The sequence below is a fragment of the Apiotrichum porosum genome (assembly GCF_003942205.1).
Source record: "Apiotrichum porosum strain DSM 27194 chromosome Unknown scaffold_2, whole genome shotgun sequence".
Taxonomy (NCBI): Eukaryota; Fungi; Basidiomycota; class Tremellomycetes; order Trichosporonales; family Trichosporonaceae; genus Apiotrichum; species Apiotrichum porosum.
This window is the reverse complement of record NW_021167109.1, coordinates 1562863-1581479: the sequence shown is the minus strand read 5'-3', so window position 1 is coordinate 1581479 and position 18617 is coordinate 1562863. Positions and strand designations below refer to the sequence as shown.

Genomic DNA, 18617 nt, shown 5'->3' with positions numbered 1-18617 from the left:
CGTGGTGTGCAGACTCGTAACCACTAGCTGCTCGACGGAGGACGGTCATACCCATCGCTCAGCTCCACCTTGCTACACTTCATCCTCCACTGCGGGTCCTCGGCCAACTTGAGCAAGTCAAAGGGCACGAGGTCGAGCGACTGCGTGGCGAGACACGCCGACCGCCATGCCGGGTGATGGTCGTCTACATACACCCTCGAGTCTCTGTCGCGCGGTTCCTCGGTGAGAGCAGGAACGCCGCCACAGCACACACAGACCGTCACGTCCCACGCCGACGGCGTGGTGAGGGCTATCGCCGTGCGTGTGGCGAAATACGTCTGCAGCGCCGTGCGGCTGTTGTCCATCGTCTGCAGGAGCGTGTGCGTGCACCCGCAGTCTTCGAGGTTGACGCCGAGGTTGGCCAGTTCCAGGCGCTGCGGCAGCTCGGTGGCCGGGTACGCGTCCAGGAGGAGGAGCGAGGCGAGGCTCAGGATCCATGTGATCCGCATGGTCTCCACCTCGGGCATGAAGATGCGCAGCTGTGCAGCGGGGAACGTGGGCGCCGCCGACATGTGCCAGTCATGCAGTGTCAGGCTGGCCAGCGACGGGCGCCAGCTGTGGCACAGCCGCGCCAGCCACGCGGACGCGAGGCCCAGTACGAGGTAGCGCTGGTACCGCTTACGGTGGCAGTCGAGGTTACACCGCTTGTGGTCGTGTGTACACCCCGCAATGTGCTTGGGGCCGACGTACCGGTCCACCCCGGCCTCGGTGGGGAAGGCCATACACGCGTGTCGCGGTGTCTCGCGCCCTAGGAGGGTGAGCAGCGGGTGCTCGTCCACGGGGTCCGGGACGTTGGCGTGTAGGTCTGCATAGTCGATGTACATCTGTGGCCGGAACGTGATGACGTCCAGGTTGGGGAAGAGGCGGCCCTCGTCACCGAGGTTGAGCAGGTGCTGGACGGCCGTGGCAGGCGGCAAGTCGACAATGTTCAGGTGGCGCACGTACTTTAGCAGCTCGAGTTTACTGTTCGAAGACGACATGGTGTATGTTTGGGTCTGGCTCCCCAGTGCCCACTGGTCTGCAGCGTCAAAGGCGGGAGGGTCGTCATATCCCCGTATCACCTTATGGAACGACGCCGAACACAGGTCGAGGCGGCGGTACAGTTCTGGTCCTGCCACATGGTACACCTCGCTGCTGGTGCGCATGAGGCGCGCGAGAGCTGTCCTGGACTCCTTTTCCAAAACCTTGTGCCCACGCCCATGTCCATGCTCTTCATGGTCCGCGAGTCGTGGGCGCACGTCGTCGCCGAGATATCGGCACACTACGACCCACACATCGCGGGGCAGGCGAGGCAGAGTGCTCGGGTCGTCTGGGAGTGTGGGGACAAACCCGCGCCGAGGAGGCTTGTGGTGAAGGCCGTGTCCGTGTCTGGTCATGGCGTCCTGTTGGTGGTGTCGGTGGGAGTTGTGCGGGTGTTTGTCAACTTATCATGGAGCATTGCCAGACTGACATGGAGAGGGGGATTGGCCTTTATTTATGTAGAGCGACATTGTTGTGCCTGGCAACAGTGGTGGACATGACATCACCAGCAACCCGACGTCATGAAGGACGACGCTGGTACGCTGGTGCGTGATCTCGTCGTCTGCTCGCATGCAGTGCTGCTCATGCTGCCAAATGGTACACGCGAATTGAATACACAGGAGCACTGAAACTGAAACAAAAGTGCAAAAGGCACACAACAGCAGATTCAGCAGAGGTCAATATACAGTGGCGCACCTGAAAACGCACTGTGGTGGTCACCTCGCCTACTATTTCGTTGATTGCGGAGTATACTGCGTTTCCAACGCCCTCGGAAAACACACTGCGGGCCAATGAATACGCTATGGTAGCGTATACTCTGTTTCCACACTATGGGCTCTTGGAACAGGAGAGTACGCAATGGTGGCCTGACTGTGTTTTAGGCTGCAGTGTCCCACCATGCCCTCCCAGCAGTCACCAAGCTCGTTTAGCCCAGTGCATTGGCACGCAGCGATGTGGGAGGAGGGTCAACAAGAGAGTGTGACACCGACAGCCATGCAAAGTCGCTCTTCGCAGAGACGAATAGACCATTCATAACGAACATAACACGTATTAACAAGCACAGGCAGACACACAGCATGACACACAAAAGAGAGCAAACTAGTGCTCGCAGAAACTCCACTCGGCGTAGCGCACAAGCTCGTCCGTCTTGACGTCGAGGGTCTTGCGCTCCTCGATGAGCTCTTCGCGAATCTTCTTGGCCGTGTCGAGGTTGTAAGGGCACGGCAGCTCGCTGTAGACCATCTCGGCAATCTCGGGCGGGAGCTTGTTGTCGACGGGCGCAATGCCGCACCAGTGGATCTGCTGCGGGGGCACGTTGGCGGTGGAGATGACGGGCGTGTTGGGGTCGACGAGGAAGATGGCCACAATCTTGCGGTGGCCCGGCTTGGTCTTGTCGGCGAGCTCAAAGCCAGACACGCGGTGCTGGTACACGTTGGGGAAGACGAGGAGACGACCCTCGCTCGTGACCACGTCGCCGTGGTGCTGCTGCGCGGCAGAGTCCTCGTCGCCCATCTCGACGTTGGCGCCGTAGATCTGCTTGAACGGCTCGTGGTCGCCCTGGTCGTACTCAAAGTTGCACGTCATCTCCTCCCTGTCTGCCACGGTGCGGAAACCGAGCTTGGACTCGGTAATGTTGTCGTTGTCATAGTAGTACAGGGCCGTGGCGCAGATACGCTCGTTCAGCTGGCCCTCAATGTGCCAGCTGCCGCCGTCGTACGTGGGCTTCTCGGGCGTGAGGTGGATGTTGGCGAGCTTGACAATGACCTGGAGCCGCTTGTGCTCTGGGAACCATGGGCCGGCGGTGTTGAACTCCTTGACGCCGAGGTACTCGTACTCCTTGGGCTCAGGCTGCTTGATGGGGTGTGTCTCGTTGAACCAGGCTTCCTGAGCTTCCCAGTTGTCGTCGTCGTCACTTTCGTCGTCTTCGTCGTCGTCGTCGTTATCGTTCGCCACGGCCACGCCATTCTCGGTTGCACCACCCGCGGCACCCTCGGTGGTGGTGGCCTCCGTGTTGGCGGCCTCCGTTGGGTTGGCAATCCGGTCCTGCTCGATCTCCTCCATCAGCGCGTCCAGGTAATCTTCTCCGTCGTCATTGTCATTGTCATTGTCCTCATCGTCGTCGTCGTTGTCGTTGTCGTCGTCGTCGTCGTCCTCATCCTCCTCGCCGTCGTTCTCGGGGTTCGGTGAGTCGTCGCGCCTCCTCTCGGGGTGGGCGATGTACGTGTGGTTGTACGAGCTGCACCAGTAGTTGCCCTCCTTGTTCTTGGGGTTGCAAATCATCGGCGTAGTGCACTGGCGGTTGCTTGTCATGCAGGGGACGCGAGTGCGGACCATCTCGTCCTCCACGGCGGTCCACGACATGACACGGTCGTAGGTCGCCTGGAAGAGCGGCATGGCGGCGGTGAGGAGGTCCTCGACGACGGGGTAGACCTCGGCCTGGTGCTTGGGGTGGAGGTTGTTGATGTAGCTCGTAAACTTGGCCTTGTTGTCGACAAACTCGACCTCGGCGGGAAGCCACTGGAACTTGGTCGAAAGCAGGCGCTCGACAGCGGGCGGGCCCCACTTGTTCTCCTGCTCGGGCTCGTTGGTGGGCAAGGGAAGGGCGTCACCGCTGCCGTACGCGTCGAGGCAGTTGTCGAGGTTGATCTCCTTGTCCTTGAGCACGTGGGTGCGGCCGTACACCAGAGGCCAGAGCGAGGGGTGCACGAGGTCGAGCACCTTGTCGTCGCTTCCCGGGTGCCAGTCCTTGTCTCCTTCCTCGAGGGGCGCAGCGGCCTTGCGGAGCGCGTCCCGAAGGGTCTGGGACACGGCGGTGTCCGACTTGAACACGGCACCGGCAGCGTCGAACACGGCGACAAGGCCAGTCTCCTGGTGAACCTTGGCCTTGTCACGGAGCTCCTTGATGCAGTAGTCGTACATCTCGTTGGTGAAGCCGCGGTCGAGCGGCTCCAGGCCGGTGGCAACGAACGTGTCCAGCTCGGCCCTCCACTTGGCCACAATGGTGTCGTCGAACACCTTGCGGTCCCACTCGGGCTTGTCGGTGATGGTGTTGATGAACCACAGCATGGCACGCTCGCGCGTGGTGATGGTGTTGGACTGCCATTGACCCTCCTGGACAGCAGACGGGAAGGCGCCCCCGTACTTGCCGAGGTACTTGCCGACATACTTTGTGAGGGGTGCGTCGAGGCCTGGGAGGCCGACACGGGGTGCGGTGGTCATGGTGTGGTGGAGAGTGTTGGAGAGGTGATGGTGACCGGTGAAGAACAAGTAGCGTGACGGGACGTGGCCTTGTTAAGAGAGCGCTAGAGATCGCCCACCCGCGTCCCGCCGCCCAGGACCGGTCTTGCTTGTTGCGTCCATGGGCCGGTCTTTTGCTCTCTCTCTCTTGCTGCTTGCTGTGTGGGATCTCCTGGAAAAACGCGTTAGTGGGGTCCGCCAAGCAAACGGGGGGGTTGACGCGAGTCCACTCATGTTCTTCTCGCCGTATCCGCGCGCAGGCCCGCCTGGTACGACGCGTCGCACCCGGACAACCCCCCGGCACCAGGGCTGTCTCGTCCGGGAACCTTTTGAATACCGCGCCTTTTCGACTGTTGGAATCATCCAGTTACAAGCTTACAAGCTCTTTTGTAAACAAGCTTAGCACCCCAGGACATGCCGTATGTGCTCCCTGTATGCGATGAATGACAACGATGCCCTTCAACGAGCCCTTCACAGCCTCAGCTTGTACAGTCTCGGCCGCCGGTGGCCTGTGCACGCTGTGTCTCTGCGCTCTGCATCTGCGCCAGGACGCGTCACGGCGTTTTGGACAACGCGTTTAGGCAGCAAGGTTTCAACCAACCGGTCCCTTTGTTTCCCTAGCATGTAGCAAGGTGCCCTCCTGCAGCTCGGCAGCCTGCAGCCTGGGCATAAAGGAGTCGGACGAGCCGACAGGCCACAGGAAGGGACACACAAAAGACAACTCCGACACAGGAAACACTCTCCTCACCATAACGCTGCGCACAGCCATGAGGTCGTGCAGCGTACCAGCGTACGCAGCGTGAAACCCCGTGGCAGGCCTTGAAACGTCCAAAGACCGTTCAATGGATCAAAGGGCCAGTCCAGCAGCGGGGCAGTTGACTGGACTGAAGAGTCAAGCGTCGGCAAGAATGCCATGGGCACAAACTCAATGCTTGACCCAGCAGACAGTGGTGACGACGCAGAGTCGCGACCAAGTTGCCTGCGTGCTCTCCTTTTCCTTTGACCTGTCGGCATCCGCGCTGGACGGGAGAGACGCGATGGGGAGCCGAACCGAACATCGGTTCCGTTCGAGTCGCACGTCGCCGTCAGTCGTTCTCGAGTTTTGAGTCCAATGCTAAGAACGACAGGATCGACAGGAACATGCTCGAGACAGGCCACGATGGCCACGATATAGCCAGAGTCACGGGCTACTTACAATGGCAGTTGGCGAATGAAGGGTTGCTGGCTGGTAGTGAGTGTGCTGCATTCACTGGGCTCTTCTCACCGGATTTGCGGTTCCCAAAACGCTTCCCTCACTCACTGATCACTCATCACTGACAATGGCGTACCTACATCCGTACAAGCCTGACCGCCATGCGACAGCGGGCCGAACCACCGACATTAACGGGGTGTGGAGAGGTGGCCGAGGTGGAGGAGTTGGCGAGAGTGCAGTCTTCCCGTGTTCGTCGCCAGGCACCATGTGGCCGACGCCGACTGTGGTGATGACAAACGGGGCAACGTCATGTCTGCGATGGACTGTCGACGGTATACCCACTCCCCTACGACATCAGCATCTCACCCGTTGACTTTCGTCTTCTTGCCATAACTTACAGACATAACTTACAGAATGGCACCCATTGGAGACCCAGCGCAGACATCAGGCGGCATCCCCGTACCGGATGCCGTCCCCACCGTCGCGTACAATGCCGTGACCGTCCCCGTTGACGGCCGGCTCGTGGCCCTCAACGTGCGCGTCACGGCGCCTGTTCACGGGGACGGCCTGCCCATCCTCATCCTGTCGCACGGTCACGGACCGTCGACCTTCGTCTGCTCGTCGTACGGGTACGCGCCGCTCGTGGATTTCTGGGCCGCGCACGGATTCGCCGTCCTCCAGCCGGTCCACAATGACGCGACGTATCTCGGCCTCCGGGACAGTGGAGACGCGGATGCGCCGCTGTTCCTTGCCGGACGCGCTGACGATGTGCGCACTGTCATCGACAACCTCTCACTCATCGAGTCCACTGCCAACCTGGCCGGAAGGCTCGACCACAGCCGTATCGCCGCCGTCGGCCACTCAGCAGGCGGCCACACCATCGGCCTCCTGTCAGGAATGACGGGAAACGTCCAGCCCAGCGCTACCATTGAGAAACGCATCGGGGCCCGTGTCATGATCGGTGCACCAGGGAGTGGGCCGGGCATGAACGGTCCAGCCGCCAAGCTCTACCCAAGCATCGCAGGAACAAACTTTGAGTCCATGGCCCCCGAGACCCTCGTTGTCACTGGCGACAACGACCACCACGCCTTCTTCTCAGACTGCAAGACGTGGCGCCGCGAGGCGTTCGACCACGCCCCGGGGCCCAAGACGCTCTTCTACATGGTCGACGCAGGGCACTCGTTTGGCGGCATCGCTGGCTTCGACGCCAAGGAGACTACGGACGAGAACCCGGAGCGCGTCGCTGTCCTCCGCGCGTCCATCTGGGCATACCTCCGCAGCCAGCTGTACAAGGGTGACGCGTCCTGGGACAACGCCATCGCGGCTCTTGCCAAGCAGACTCCAACCATCGCCCGGGTTGAGACCAAATGACAACCACAAGGCAGAGTTGCTCATGTTAGGAGCAACCAAAGTGCTGCCCAAAGTCAACGCTTGATATCCTGTCTGGTCAAGGGGGTTCTTCGGCGAAAGCTGATCTGAGTCGCACGTCCACTTCCATACGTCTTGTTTACTTTATGCGACAGGATGGCATTCAATGGAAGCTGGGATTCAAGAACCAACGCATCAACACAATGACGCGGTGCACTGCCAGTTGAGGAATGTGAGTGAATTGCTTTATATCCGCGACACCGAGATCACAGTTTACAGACCGACCGATCCTCGGGCCGTGTCTCCCTCACATGGACCCCATCGAGGAATGCCGTCAGTTGTTCAATGTGGTCGGCAGCTGAGCGAGATGCACAATGCCAACGGTGGGCTACATGCTAGTGGTCTCCTTTATCAGCAGTCAATCTGGAGTTTGCACGGAGACCCCAGTCGCGAGGGGGAAAGGGCCTGGTGTGGTGTCTGCCACCAATGGATCGGCTGAGAGCTACCAAGGAGAACCTCCATTGTCTAAGTCTCTTTCAAGTGTGCCGTGGGGGACACCGTGTATGGCACCCATAAGCTTGGTCATACGCCACTCCGTTTGTCTATCAAGAACAAACAACGCTGGGGCGGTGACCTAGCCTAGTTCCCAAGTCGCCGTGGCCGTGATAACCAGAATGTGTATCGTGGCTGGCATGTACTGCTCGCGTTGACGTGACATGACTGACGGGAATCCATAATTCGTGTTGTCATGTATCATATGCTACAACCGTGCGCAGCACAGTCGGATAAGACAGGGGAGATACGGTCAAGTCGCGCGACACCATGGTCAGGATAACGCGATTGCTTGGCAGCTGGCGGCAATGGCAGATCTGACTGATAGGCGTCAGTGTCTTGCCCGGGCGGTTGCCCGACGCGCACGTGTAGATAGAGTATGCAGGTCATGCAGGTTGGGGCGTTGGATCTGTTCAAGTGAAACCAGGGCGCCGTAGAAGTGTCACCATGCAACCTCTACTTTACGATCTGCGACGGGGTGCCCAACCGATTCACCAACATGCACCACACCTCTACCTACCGTCTGTGCCGCTGCCTGTTGTTGACCTTATGGAACCCGGGAACCCGCTGCCATCCATGCATATCTGACACTGTGCCCGCCGAAGCCCACCACCGACCGTACATGACGCATGAATGGCACGCGCAGACGTGGGCCTGTCTGAGACACCGACGCTGTTGGAAACGCTTTCAACATTTGTTGGAAACTCTGACAAGTTGTTGGAAAATAGCAATCGTCTCAATCGCGCTGCCCTTTGTCTGGCTGCCCTTGCGGGCCAGCGATTTTAGCAGGCCATATCCACACGCACACCACATGGCGACCCGCGTATCGCGTGCAGTATCACTTGATAACTCGCTTAGATAATACCCATTGACAGCGGTTTCAGAGCTTGTATTTCCAACAACAACAAGCATGTCCACCCGCGAGCTGCGGGCAGAGGACCCAGCAGGCCGCCGGTGGTGGCGTGGAGGCGTCTGGGGGCGAGCCGCCACCTCATCATGTCTCGTTTAAGGCTGTTCCAGGCCGGGTACAGTACCGAGGATGCACGAGCCATTGCCCCACGCTCGTGACGACGAGAGATACACTTTGGGAATGCTCTCGCGGTGTCTCCCACAGCTTGTGGGAGTCGGGAACTGTGGACGGAATTACGCTGGGCCGGATTTAGGTCTTGAATTTCCAAGAAATCGCTGAGCCCACCACGTAGGCCACTAAACGCGGTGGGCACCCAAGCGATGCCTAACCATTAAGCACACGGCACCGCGCGCACAAATACGATAGGTCACTGTCAGCTGACTGTGCGGGGCTCAATGCACGACTGGTATCAGGGGAGATTATGGCGGCCACAGCGCCAGCGTTTGACTGGCCGCTCACAACCGAGAACCGGGGGCAGTCGGAACGGCCGAGGATCAGCCACCCATTTGTCTCTTCCCCTGGACTGCCCATCTTTTGTGGCCTCTGGCATTGTTTGTTCGGACGACCATGGGCCATGGGTGGTTTCGTGAGCCACAAGTGTTCTGGAAACGCGAAGGGCTGAGATTGTGCTGACATGGAGCTGTACGGCAGCAATGACGGCCTCCCCATGTGGCCCGGTCTTGGCGCTGAGGGTGCGGGTCTGTTCCTTTCCGGTTCTGCAGCTGATACGCACAGTAAATAATCGACTGCGACGTGGGCTCGTGTTTCCACCATGCCCTGTACACAACCCTTTACGCCAGTCTCGTGCGCGCATTCTCAGTGGCTACTCGACGACCGTTGCGTCACAGGTGCTCCTGTTTCCGGCGGGGGCTCCGTGGAGAGACGGCATTTTGCCCCGGGAATATGGGTAATCACTCAGCCATTGAGTGACCGAGCGTCGTGGGCGATTGGGCAGCTGCCGCGGCCTGGAGCGCCTGGATTGTCATTGGGATCTGTGGTTTGCAAACCCGGGACTGGGCCAGAGTACCAGAGTCGTCGCCCAGACGCTTGTGCCGTTATCGAGACCACCTCTAAAGACATTCAGGGTGTTGTGTCGGTGCCCAGCTCCGCCTCGCTTATAGCTTATGGCGCGTGCTACGTCGTCGTCCCCGGCGCCGGCATGCCAGCTGCAGCTGCGTTGATTGTCCCTTGGCGTTGCCCGAAAGCGATACAGAACAACGCGCTCGTGCCGTGGTACAGACGGCCCGTTTCAGCCCCACACTTAACTTCTCATCCTCCCAGTCCACCACTGGTGTTTCTTTCCTCAACTTTATTCCACCTGCCATGTCCGATACACACCTTGCGGAGAAGACCCACCACGTCCTCGAGACGACACGATCAGCACGGTCGGGCGATGGCCACCATGCCGAAAAGGGCCATGCGCACCACATCCTCTCCGACGTCGAAGTCGAGCACCAGCTCGAGGAGATGGGCTACAAGCAGGAGATGAAGCGTTCGCTTGGCATGGTCGCCGTTCTCGGTCTGTCATTCGCCATCATGGCTGTCCCATTTGGTACGCAGTGCGATACCGGAGCTAGATAACTGACCCGCCAAGGAACTTCCACAACACTCAACATTGCCCTCACCGACGGTGGACCCGTGACGATTCTCTACGGCGTATGTCGTGTGCCACGGACGTTGAGGACACACCCATGCTAACTACTGCACAGTGGACCTTTGTATCGCTCGTTTCGTTGGCCATGGCGGCATCGCTTGCTGAAATGTAAGCACACGCACCACACGGGGAACATTGTGGCTTACGAATTACAGTTGCTCTGTTTACCCAACTTCCGGTGGCGTCTACTGTGCGTTCCCGCTTGTCGCTTGTACACGGATCACGGACTAACCCACACTACAGACTGGGCGGCCATGCTTTCCACACCAAAGTACTCGGCATTCTCGTCATACCTCACCGGTTGGCTCGGCACCGTGGGCAACTGGACGTGGGTGTCAGCTGGGATCGATCGCGTTGCGGTGAACCAAACAGCTGACCATGTAACCCAGTGTCACTGCTTCCATCAACTTTGGCGGCGCACAGCTCATCCTCGCTGCGGTTACCTTGTTCCACGAGGACTACGTGCCCACAGCATGGCAGACTGTCCTCGTCTACTGGGCCGCACTCATCGGCGCCTTCCTCATCAACCTGTACGGAAACAGGCACCTTGAGATGCTCAACACTGTTTGCCTCTACTGGACTGCTGCTGCGGTCATCATGTGAGTGTTTCAACGCTATGCCAGGTTTGAGGCATCATCTAACCCGCCAGGATCATCGTTACCCTGCTCGCAACTGCCAAGACCGGCCGCCACTCTGGTGCATATGCCTTCTCTCACGTGAGTGCAGCTCTGGCCACGACTCCCCCACGCTCTCATGTGTACTGACTGTCAGTTTGACGCCTCGTTCTCTGGCTGGCCGAACGGATGGGCCTTCTTCGTCGGTCTCCTGCAGGCCGCATACACTCTCACCGGTTACGGAATGGTCGCCGCACTGTGCGAGGAGGTCAAGGAGCCCCAGATCGAGGTGCCCAGGGCCATGGTCTTTTCGGTCATTGCCGCTGGCATCACTGGCCTTGTCTACCTCCTTCCCATCATCTTCGTGCTGCCCGACATTGAGCCCCTGCTCAACGTCGCGTCGCTCCAGCCCATGCCCTTGCTGTACAAGACTGTCACCGGTTCCGCTGCCGGTGCCATGGGTCTCCTCACGCTCATCCTCGGTATCTGGTTCTTCGCCGCTGTCGGTTCCCTCACCGCTGCTTCCCGCTGCACGTGGGCGTTCTCGCGTGACGGTGGCATTCCCTTCTCGCACTGGTGGAAGACTGTCAACCCCAAGTACGATGTCCCTATCCCCGCGCTTGGCCTTTCGACCATTGTCTGCGCGCTTCTCGGTCTCATCTACCTCGGTTCGTCGGCCGCCTTCAACGCCTTCACTGGTGTCGCCACCATCTGCCTTGGCTGCTCGTACGCGTTCCCCGTGCTCTGCTCTCTCCTCCGTCGTCGCGAGCAGGTCAAGGACGCCCCCTTCTCTCTCGGCAAGTTTGGTTACGTCATCAACATCACCACTGTTATCTGGATCACGTTCTCGATCCTCCTCTTCTGTTTCCGTGAGTCATTACAGTTCGATGCCCTATTAGAAGACCGTGCTGACATTCTCAGCCACTGCCATCCCCGTCACCCCGACGTCGATGAACTATGCCTCGGTCGTGTTCGCAGGCTTCTCGCTCATTGCCGGTATCTGGTACCTCGTCAACGCGCGCAAGCATTACAAGGGCCCCATGGTCTCGCAGCACCGCAACGAGCAGGCGCCTGTGCACCACACCTAAACCAATATGGACTGTTCCCCGTTCTGCCAGCCATCTCCATCACCAAACAGCAAACATGCCCACCTTATAGTTGTAGAGAGTGAGAATCTTGTCCCCCGGATTGTCTTGAGGCGATCTCGAGACCAGGAAGAAGAAAACAAGGACGTATTTATTGTATATGCGCCGGAGGGGAGGGGGTAGCGGGGAGGTTCACCTGGGATGCAACATGTGCTACTGTGAATCGCTCAGTAATTCTGAGTGGCACTTGGGTAGTCGATAATTGTCGGTCGCCATCTATGACGTCATGTCAACACATGCATATGGTGTCAGCCAACTGCCGCCGACAACGATCGGATCTCAACGTGCGGATAATCAGCGCATGCAGTGCAAGCGCTGATTCCTGCTGACCACGGTACCGGTACCCAGACAGACAGCGACTGATCCTACTGATCTGCTAAGCCACCTGCCATGTTTCGTTGGCAGGCAGACTGTACGAATAGGGCTATAGGGCATAGGATATTCCGCGCGGCTGCATATGGAGCCCGCGACCCCCACGGGGTAAGTGTCTGAGTCGGCAACATATCCAAGATCCGAGAACGACTCGACATGTCGACATCGAATCCCCAATCTCAGTCCAAGCGAGATCTAAGCTTACGAAGCACCCATCGTCTTTTAACTGTACAAAAGGCCCGCATACACACACCCATCAGTACCTCAAACTCTACCGCTATGCCTCGCCAGCCCCTTCCTTTCCATCTCGTGAACGCGTTCGCGGCCACTCCCCACGCCGGCAACCAGGCCGCCGTGGTCATTATCCCCGCCGACGACCCGCGCGCAACTGACGAGAAGTGGATGCTCGAGGTTGCGGCCGACTTTAACCTCTCCGAGACCGCCTTCCTGGTCCCTATCGATGCCGAGGCCGAGATCCCCAAGTATGGTCTGAGGTGGTTTACGCCCGCCGTGGTACGTCATTTACGATTGAGGGAGAGGAGGAACCGCGTCTCACCAGAAACCAGGAAGTGCCTCTGTGCGGACACGCGACCTTTGCGTCGGCGTTCACGCTGTTCAACTACGTCCACCCCAAGGCCAAGGCTCTCCACTTTGAGACGCGCTGGCGCGGTGCCCTCGGCGCGACGCTGGAGAGCGAGCGCGGACAGGGTGCCCGCGTGGGCCTGACGCTCCCCATCTCCGACGCCGAGGTCACCCCCGAGTCGACGGCGCTGGCCGCCCGCATCGCAGGTGCGCTGAGTCTGGCGGAATCGAGCATTGTCAAGATTGCGTCGTTTGCGTTCGGCGGACCCTCGGCTGTCGTGCAGATCAAGGACGACGTGGACCTCGCCGCCCTCAAGCCCGCGGAGATTGCCAAGCTCATGCCCGACGTGTCCGTTGCGGCCGTCACGCAGCTTATTGAGAGCAAGTCGACACCCGAGACGCTGGCCATCACGGCCCGCGTGTTCGGCCCGGGCGTGGGCATCGACGAAGACCCGGTGGTACGTCTGGCCTGATGAGGTGTACAAGTGTGACATGCGGCTAACATGCAGACTGGCTCGGCTTGGGCCGTACTCACGGGCTACTATCTGAACGGCGCGGGGGTGGAGACGACGCGCAAGGTCATTGGCCCCGCCGCCGATTCCACCAAGGTCACCATCGACGCCCGCCAGCTCAGTGCCCGAGGCGGCGCCATGACGATCGATCTCCAGCAAGACAAGGCACAGCTCGTCGGCAGTGGATTCCGTTATGGCTACGGAACGCTCGAGGCGTTTGACTGAACGTTGAATCTATGTTTTGGTGTAAATATGTATCATCGGTGAGGCTGCCTACACAGTTGTGAAATCCGCTCAAGCGTTTCGAGATATCAGGCGTAACGTAATGCTACTCCAGGAGGCTTCAATGTTGCATCTCTTGTGCTGTTCTTTATTCCGTCTAGACTTTGTCGTCTCAAATGTCCACAACTTTATGCGGCAGTCAACACCAGCTCCTGCTCCGCGGCCTTGCGACCACCGCCGACACCGGACCCGTTGCTGTCCCAGCTGCGAGCGGGTGTGGTCTCGGCGAGCCGTCCTTGGGTGCCAGAAAGAGCGAGGACAAGACCAGAGTAGCGGTTGACGAGACGGAACGTGGCGCCGCCCTTGGACTGGATGACCCACCACTGCTGGCCAACGCCTGCAGAGCCGGTCGAGATGGCCGGGACGGTACCCCACGCGCGAGTGGCGGTGGTGGTTGACGCGACGCCAAGGAAGCCTCCCGAGGCGTTCTGGATGGTGTATGCGCCGTCGCCCGTGGCCTTGAAGGTGTACTTGGCGCCAGCGGCAGCCGACGTGGCCTTGGAAGCGCTGTCGGTAAGGAAGGCACCGGCCGCACCGATGGTGTACGACTTGGTGGTGTCGATGGCCTGGAACGGGTTGCTCGACTCGATGGCAATGTTGACGTACTCGGAGCTCTTGCCACCCGAGCATCCGAACGAGCAGTACGCCCTGAACGACTTGCCCACGATGGCAGAACTGGTCTTGCTGGTAGAGTCCAGGAACCAGCGGTACCACGATGCCGTGTGGTAGCTTCCCGTGTTGCCCAGGAGTGTCCACTGCTGGGTCTCGAGGTTGGTCGTGTAGTAGATCTCCTGAGGAGCGTTGCCGCTCTGGTCCACGGCCTGTGGCTCGGCGATCCAGATACCGAGGTAGGCATTGTAGCTGACGTCCATGACGAAGAGAGGCGAGGTGGCAGGGGCCTGGCCGTTGGCGATCTGCTGCTGAGCAGTACCTTGGGTCAACGGGTTGTACTCTTTGGCGGGAGGGGTGTATCCCACGGCACTCTGGCTCGTGGGGACGAGGTTGGACTCCTTGCCTCCAAGGCCTGCCTCGGTCCAGCCGCCGTTGTAGAACTTTTGCCAAGTGCCAGCTGCCATCTTGCCGCTGATGGGAGCACGAGCAACGTGCTCGTGGAAAGCAACCCAACTACCACCGTAGCCTCCCTTGTTGACCACGCGGGATCCATACCACACGTAGAAATAGCCCGAGCTAATGTCGACGTGGATACGCGGGTCGCCGTCGCCGTAGTAATAGGTCTGCCCGGGGAAGCTGGTGGTGTCGGCACGGACAGTGCTGTAGGGGCTTGTGATCGCTTGGTCGGTGATGGTCCAGGTCTTGCCTTGGTCGCGGGACACGGTCACGTCGATAGAGTCGTAGTGCAGCCCGTCGCCAAAGGGCTGGGGAGTAAACTCGTTGTGGACAAGACCGTACCAGTCGCCAGTGTCGGGGTCAACCCAGACTCCAGCCAAGTCGCAGTAGTTGGCCTGCGCGTAGCTGGTGCTCCCGGCGGCCTTTGTGGCCTTTTTGCCAGTAGGACTGTTGTTGCACCGCCAGGTGGTGTCTCCGTTGGAGTCCAGCGGGTTGGCAGGGTTGGCAGCGGTGCTGATTGCAATCTTGGTAGCGTCGTCCATGGTCGACCCAGAGAAGAACGACCACGAACGGCCATCGTTGGCGCCGTACAGCGCGTGCGCGGACTGATAGTAGTACTTGCCGTCCTTGTCAATGTACGACGCGGCCGGGGTGTCGTCAGGGTTTCCCCATGAGCCAAGAGCGCCAACAGTGACGGTGTAGGTCGTCGCTCGAGGCAGGACTGCGGCCTGAGCCGTGGCCAGGAAGGCTGAAATGATAGTGGCGGTGAGCATATCTTGACCTGTTGTGGGACAGAAACGAGGGGAAAAACATGTCATGCTTTATATCAGCTCAGGCGCGACGAGCGGCCGTGTATGGCGCTAGAAGCGATGGAAGGACGGACCATACAAGCATGAGCTGTCAGTTGCGCTTGTTTGGCATCATCGGCAGGTGCCGCCGCCGTGTCGGGTCGAACGGCGAGACGGCGAGAAGGGCAAGAACGTCAGTGACATGAGGTCGATGATGAGATGTGAGACGAGATGTGAGATGGTGCTCCACGTTCGTGCCTGCGAACGGGAATGCACCACGCGTTCGAACGGGAATCTTGAAGATAGCGTCGAGGCAGGGATCTCTAGCGTGAAACTGTGCACTTGTTGGTCACCCGCGGTAGGTGGGCAATGGTGTAGAACTCGAATGGAAGGCGGAACCGGCATCCACGCCGTTGTGGTTCAGGTCAGCGAAGTCACGTGATGAAAGGTGGAGGTGATCCAGTTTGTTGTTGTGGGAGACAGTCGCAGAGGGGCCTCAACGAGTCGACCGCGGCCCAGCAGCAACAGAAGAAACAGAGAAGGCCGTGATGGGTTCACCTCTTCACGTCGTTGCAGCCTTGTGCTGAGCGTAGCTCTCGAGTGGGCGGGTTTGTACAGACTGCGGCGCGCCAGCATGCTATGTTCTGTACCAGCGCACGCACCCGCATTGCGGTGATGGGTGTGTGTATTGCCAGGTTGACTCACCCTTCACACAACTGTCCATCTTTGTTTCGTTCTTTCTCTCTTCCTCTCGATCCTCTTTCTCCCTCTCTCTCTCTCTCTCTCTCTCTATCTCCCCTTGTCACTCCTGTGGGCCGCACGCCGACATGGGCTACGACTACCCGTGTCGTTGTGGGTGTGGCAACTGGTACCTTTACGAGTCTGCCCGCAACCAGCATGAAATCGACAACGAATACTACTGCGCCCCTTGCTGCAGGAAGTTCATGAACTACAACAACATCCAGCAGGTAAGTTGCCTCCATCCATATAGTTATGGGCATTGCCTGTTTATCGGCCCACTCTTACTGCTTCGAACTTGCACGCCAACATGACGTGGTACTGTACATAGAGGGCATCTTCGAGCGGCGGCCTGGATTTGCGACATTGCTCATCTTCCCACCTTGCCTTCCCTCTTGCCTTCCATCCCTTCCCACCCTCCGTGTCGTCACTCCCCTGTACTGAGCATCGCAGCACCTCAACTCCCGTCTTCACCGCGGCCAAAACGTTTTGTGCCCATTCTGCAAGCGTGGCTTCACCACTGCGACGGGACTCACCCACCACCTGGAACGGAACAGCTGCCCAAAGGCTGACATTGGCCGCGACAAGCTTTACAACTTTATCCGCAACAAGGACCCCGAAGGTGTCTTCTCCAAGAAGCTCATCGGTTACGGAGGCACCGAGCAGTGGACCGCCACCGACAAGGCCTGGAACGGAAGTGCGTGGGAGTGCTACCTCTGCAACCGCACCTTCCGCACTTCCAGGAGCCTGAACCAGCATCTCAACTCTCCTATCCGTGTGTGCAGGATCTTTCCCCATCGCTGACATCCAGACCAGCACGCTTTGTACCACTGCCCCAAGTGTCACCAAGACTTCACTACCCTCGCTGCTGTTATCAACCACTTTGAGAGCGAGTCGTGCGGCTTCACCCGCTTCCAGAGGGTTCAGGATTCGATGGCCGACCTCATCAGCAGCACTCGCCGTCTTACGTTCTAGGGCCTCGGGCTAATGAAGCGGTAGACCTGCAAGAACTGCAATTCAACCACACGTTTTCCACATGTCCGGGACTCCTCCACCGCTCGGCCTTTTCCACGCGATACCAATAAACCGACCCCTGGCTCTCTCCTAAGGTATACACCTATACCCTTCATGTCTCCGTCCCCACGTACTGTGCAACCCGGATGATCCTCCAACCTCCCACCTTCGTTCTCCCCTACCAACTCCCAATTTAACTTTCTTTTACCGCCTGTTTCTCCTCGCTCTGATCATGTCCCCGGCGAAAAGGTGCCAGCTCCCCCGAAAGGGGTGTTCCCCTTCCCTTCCGCTGAGTATACCCCACCGCCTTGAAACCTCAGACACACTGTGATGTTACTGCCTTTCAATACCCTCTCCCTCAGTCTGCGAACGAACATTCTGACGCCTAACATCGGCCCGCAGGGAACAAGGGACGACGGCGTGGCAGGAACAAGCCAAGATCGTGTTATCAGCCACGTAGCCACCCCGCGTTCCGCATGTGGTGCCTCGCCAAGCCAGTTTATCTGGGGTAGATTGTCTGTGCAGTGGCTTTGTGTTTTGGAGGCCGACGGTCAATGCGTATGGGGATGGGGACGTTCTTGGGCTTGAGGTCTATGTATTTAAGACCAACAGTCGCGGCTCATGACTCATCACTCCCCCCTCCTCTCTTGCTTTTGGCCATTCAGTCACTCGCCCTTTCTTCAACCCTCCTCTTCAATCCTCCTATTCAATCCTCCCTCTTCAATCCTCTTAATCACCCATCACTCCCATCCTCTGGCTCTTTTACGACTTCCCCCCTCAATGCCCCCTTGGAACGATCACTTCGAATGTGGTGATTGCCACCGCGCATTCCCGGCGGGCTGGCTTGCCCGCAACCAGCACTGCAAAGCAACAGGCCACGGTCGCCCAAACTTCGAGTGTGACAAGTGTCACTACTTGTTCCATAATGAAGAGGACCAGCGAAAGCACGAAATTGACGACCACCTCTGGTGCGGCCCATGTACGAGGGAGTTCCGTAGCTCCAACAACATCCAGCAGCACCTTCGTTCTGGCGTTCATGTTGGATCTAACATTACTTGCCCTTGGTGCAAAGGTGGATTCGCCACTGCTGCAGGAGTGACCGCGCATCTCGAGAATGGGGGTTGCCCCAATATCAAACTCAACCGGCAACAGATCTACGACTTTGTCCGCGCCAAGGACCCCCACGGGTTCCTGTCCAAGAACCTCATCGAATACCACGGCCACGAAACGTGGACAGCTTCTGACGAGTCCTACAACGGAAGTGGGTGGGAGTGCGTGCTTTGCAGCAAGATGCTCAGCTCTCGCCGTGGTCTAGAGCAACACCTCAACTCGCCAGTCCATCGGCCGGAAGTCTACCATTGCCCCAACCGCCAGTGCGCCCACGACTTCAAGAGCCTCGCCTCGACTGCCAACCACCTTGAAAGCGAGTCGTGCGGCTTCATGTCGTTTAAGGCTGTCCAGGACATGTTCCCCACTATGACAACCAGCAGGCTGATGCTGGCATTTTAGGGGAAGGGTAACCCCCATGCC

General features: G+C 58.9%; 8 protein-coding genes across 8 annotated transcripts; 5 read left to right on the top strand and 3 right to left on the bottom strand.

Annotated features, from left to right (window-relative positions):
- Positions 1 to 23: 23 nt before the first annotated feature.
- Positions 24 to 1415, bottom strand: EHS24_004629 (uncharacterized protein; the record flags this gene model as incomplete). The annotated part of the gene is made up of 1 exon (XM_028620192.1): positions 24 to 1415. One exon carries the CDS (start codon positions 1413 to 1415, stop codon positions 24 to 26), a length of 1392 nt encoding a protein of 463 aa, XP_028479164.1.
- Positions 1416 to 2157: 742 nt separating this feature from the next.
- EHS24_004628 (uncharacterized protein) lies at positions 2158 to 4278 on the bottom strand (the record flags this gene model as incomplete). The annotated part of the gene is made up of 1 exon (XM_028620191.1): positions 2158 to 4278. One exon carries the CDS (start codon positions 4276 to 4278, stop codon positions 2158 to 2160), a length of 2121 nt encoding a protein of 706 aa, XP_028479163.1.
- Positions 4279 to 5902: 1624 nt separating this feature from the next.
- On the top strand, positions 5903 to 6859 carry EHS24_004627 (uncharacterized protein; the record flags this gene model as incomplete). Its single annotated transcript, XM_028620190.1, has 1 exon — positions 5903 to 6859. The coding sequence occupies one exon, from the start codon at positions 5903 to 5905 to the stop codon at positions 6857 to 6859; it is 957 nt and encodes a 318-aa protein (XP_028479162.1).
- Positions 6860 to 9641: 2782 nt separating this feature from the next.
- EHS24_004626 (uncharacterized protein) lies at positions 9642 to 11674 on the top strand (the record flags this gene model as incomplete). Its single annotated transcript, XM_028620189.1, has 9 exons — positions 9642 to 9870; positions 9913 to 9974; positions 10028 to 10080; positions 10128 to 10162; positions 10216 to 10300; positions 10362 to 10571; positions 10622 to 10688; positions 10744 to 11455; positions 11508 to 11674. 9 exons carry the CDS (start codon positions 9642 to 9644, stop codon positions 11672 to 11674), a joined length of 1620 nt encoding a protein of 539 aa, XP_028479161.1.
- A 708-nt stretch (positions 11675 to 12382) lies between these two features.
- On the top strand, positions 12383 to 13422 carry EHS24_004625 (uncharacterized protein; the record flags this gene model as incomplete). Its single annotated transcript, XM_028620188.1, has 3 exons — positions 12383 to 12616; positions 12670 to 13143; positions 13195 to 13422. 3 exons carry the CDS (start codon positions 12383 to 12385, stop codon positions 13420 to 13422), a joined length of 936 nt encoding a protein of 311 aa, XP_028479160.1.
- Positions 13423 to 13607: 185 nt separating this feature from the next.
- Positions 13608 to 15320, bottom strand: EHS24_004624 (uncharacterized protein; the record flags this gene model as incomplete). Its single annotated transcript, XM_028620187.1, has 1 exon — positions 13608 to 15320. The coding sequence occupies one exon, from the start codon at positions 15318 to 15320 to the stop codon at positions 13608 to 13610; it is 1713 nt and encodes a 570-aa protein (XP_028479159.1).
- Positions 15321 to 16162: 842 nt separating this feature from the next.
- EHS24_004623 (uncharacterized protein) lies at positions 16163 to 17048 on the top strand (the record flags this gene model as incomplete). The annotated part of the gene is made up of 3 exons (XM_028620186.1): positions 16163 to 16303; positions 16527 to 16848; positions 16885 to 17048. 3 exons carry the CDS (start codon positions 16163 to 16165, stop codon positions 17046 to 17048), a joined length of 627 nt encoding a protein of 208 aa, XP_028479158.1.
- An 819-nt stretch (positions 17049 to 17867) lies between these two features.
- EHS24_004622 (uncharacterized protein) lies at positions 17868 to 18596 on the top strand (the record flags this gene model as incomplete). The annotated part of the gene is made up of 2 exons (XM_028620185.1): positions 17868 to 18348; positions 18403 to 18596. The coding sequence occupies 2 exons, from the start codon at positions 17868 to 17870 to the stop codon at positions 18594 to 18596; spliced, it is 675 nt and encodes a 224-aa protein (XP_028479157.1).
- Positions 18597 to 18617: the final 21 nt, after the last annotated feature.